Source organism: Melampsora larici-populina (genome assembly GCF_000204055.1).
Source record: "Melampsora larici-populina 98AG31 unplaced genomic scaffold MELLAscaffold_288, whole genome shotgun sequence".
Classification (NCBI taxonomy): domain Eukaryota; kingdom Fungi; phylum Basidiomycota; class Pucciniomycetes; order Pucciniales; family Melampsoraceae; genus Melampsora; species Melampsora laricis-populina.
The window spans coordinates 3,450-5,251 of NW_006769036.1; the positions used below are offsets into that span (position 1 = coordinate 3,450).

Sequence of the window (1,802 nt, forward strand, 5' to 3'; positions counted from 1 at the left end):
GATCCTTATAAGCAGAGTTCTCCTAGTATCTTTTCATTCTGATACTTGTATTATGGTTTGCCTGTTGCATACATGACAAACAGACTCTGTGCTTAGAATGACATCTATGAAACCATCTTCATGCGCATCTTGAGTTGTGTGAAATTTGATATAGAGGCGATCCAGATGTATCCCTCTCCAAAATTCCCCAATAATTGGCAGAATGATCTACATAAGATGCCTGCAACACAAATCAAGCACCCTTCTGTAGGCCTCATTTCACTGGAATTGTGTAGGGAGACGGTAAGGAGATGTGGACTACGTCTGTCTTAGTTAAGTATACGGTAATCCTACTGCGGGGAAAGGCCACAGCCATCATACTGGAATAAATCAGAAGTTGATGGCTAACCACACCCATGACATTTTTTGTCTGTCAACGTTCCATTTCATAATCAAAATCGATTTTAGATCACCGCTTACTGCGATCATCATGCCAGGCCAGAGCACTGAGCACCGAGCTTGCCCCAGTCACATCAACGTTACGGAAAGAGAGAGCTGCCAACATAGTGTTGGTAAAAGGTGGGGTCGTATGGTAAAGCTCTTGATCTCCCGATCAGTACGCCGATGGTATTATATATTATTATCTGCTGTTGTTTTATGGTTCTTCATAAGTAAGTGTTTTATACAAGCTTACTTCCTTGTTAGTATACTGACCTGGTTTCGAGTCAGGCTATTCGGAAAGATTGCAAATTCTCAACAAGAAAGTGAATGAATTAGAAGCTGAGATCCGATATATTCAAGAAGGCAACATATCAGGAAATAATTCCACGACTTTGATCATGATGGACGAGAAAATAATTGAATTAGTGAATCAAGTCCGACGTTTACAAGAAACAGAAAACCTTGGACCCATCTTGAACAAGTTGCACAAGACCAAAAAGAAAGTAGCCGATCTGGAATTACAAGTTCAACACCTTCAAGAGGTTCACGATTCTTGGATATCGGCCTTGTCCACAGTCCCTCATAACATTGGATTATGGAACGAGATAACTACGCTTCGAGTACCTAGTCAAATCAACCAGCTACCGTCCCAGCCTCCTAAGCCAACATTGCAAGATTCCACCCAAGACATCATCATCAACGCAATAACAAGCATTGGTCGGGTCTTGCAAATGATCGAACATCTCAAAAATGTTGCGCAAGACGCTTTGGAGATATGCACCAAGGACAAGGATGGTCGGCAAGATTTTGCATTTATACAAACTGGGGGCTCAGTGATTCCTAGCCTGACCTCAGAATCAATAAGTCTCGACAGTAGTTCAAGAAGCTGGAAAACTTTGTTTGCCTCCCTGAGTGGACGCCCCTCGGTGACTTTACCCGATATTGTTTTGATTGGCGACGGCTCAATTGGTGCGTGCTGGGCCTTCCGTGGCTCAAAAGGACAATTAGGTATTGCGCTAAGTGACCCCATCAAGATCACTGGTGTCACAGTTGAGCACATTGGAAAAGAGTTGGCTCAAGATAGTATAGATGTAGCTCCCAAAGATTTCGAGCTTTGGGGTGTGGTGGATGACAAAGATAAACACTCAGAATTTTTTTTGTTTAGTAGCTTCTACGATACGTCAAAAGCTTCAATTGCCCAGACCTTTGAATTTACGCCAACAAAAGAAGTTTACAAAAAGGTCATCTTCAAGATCAATTCAAACAATGGAAACAAACAGTATACATGTGTGTATCATGTAAGAATTCATGGAGTTATGTGACTTAAGGTGCATGGTTAATGGTCAGCTCATTAATATAAATTCAACGGATCATCATCCAGC

General features: G+C 41.8%; 1 protein-coding gene across 1 annotated transcript; it reads left to right on the top strand.

The window, feature by feature from the left end:
• Positions 1–469: 469 nt before the first annotated feature.
• MELLADRAFT_88584 (uncharacterized protein) lies at positions 470–1,742 on the top strand (the record flags this gene model as incomplete). Its single annotated transcript, XM_007419612.1, has 2 exons — positions 470–650; positions 709–1,742. The coding sequence occupies 2 exons, from the start codon at positions 470–472 to the stop codon at positions 1,740–1,742; spliced, it is 1,215 nt and encodes a 404-aa protein (XP_007419674.1).
• Positions 1,743–1,802: the final 60 nt, after the last annotated feature.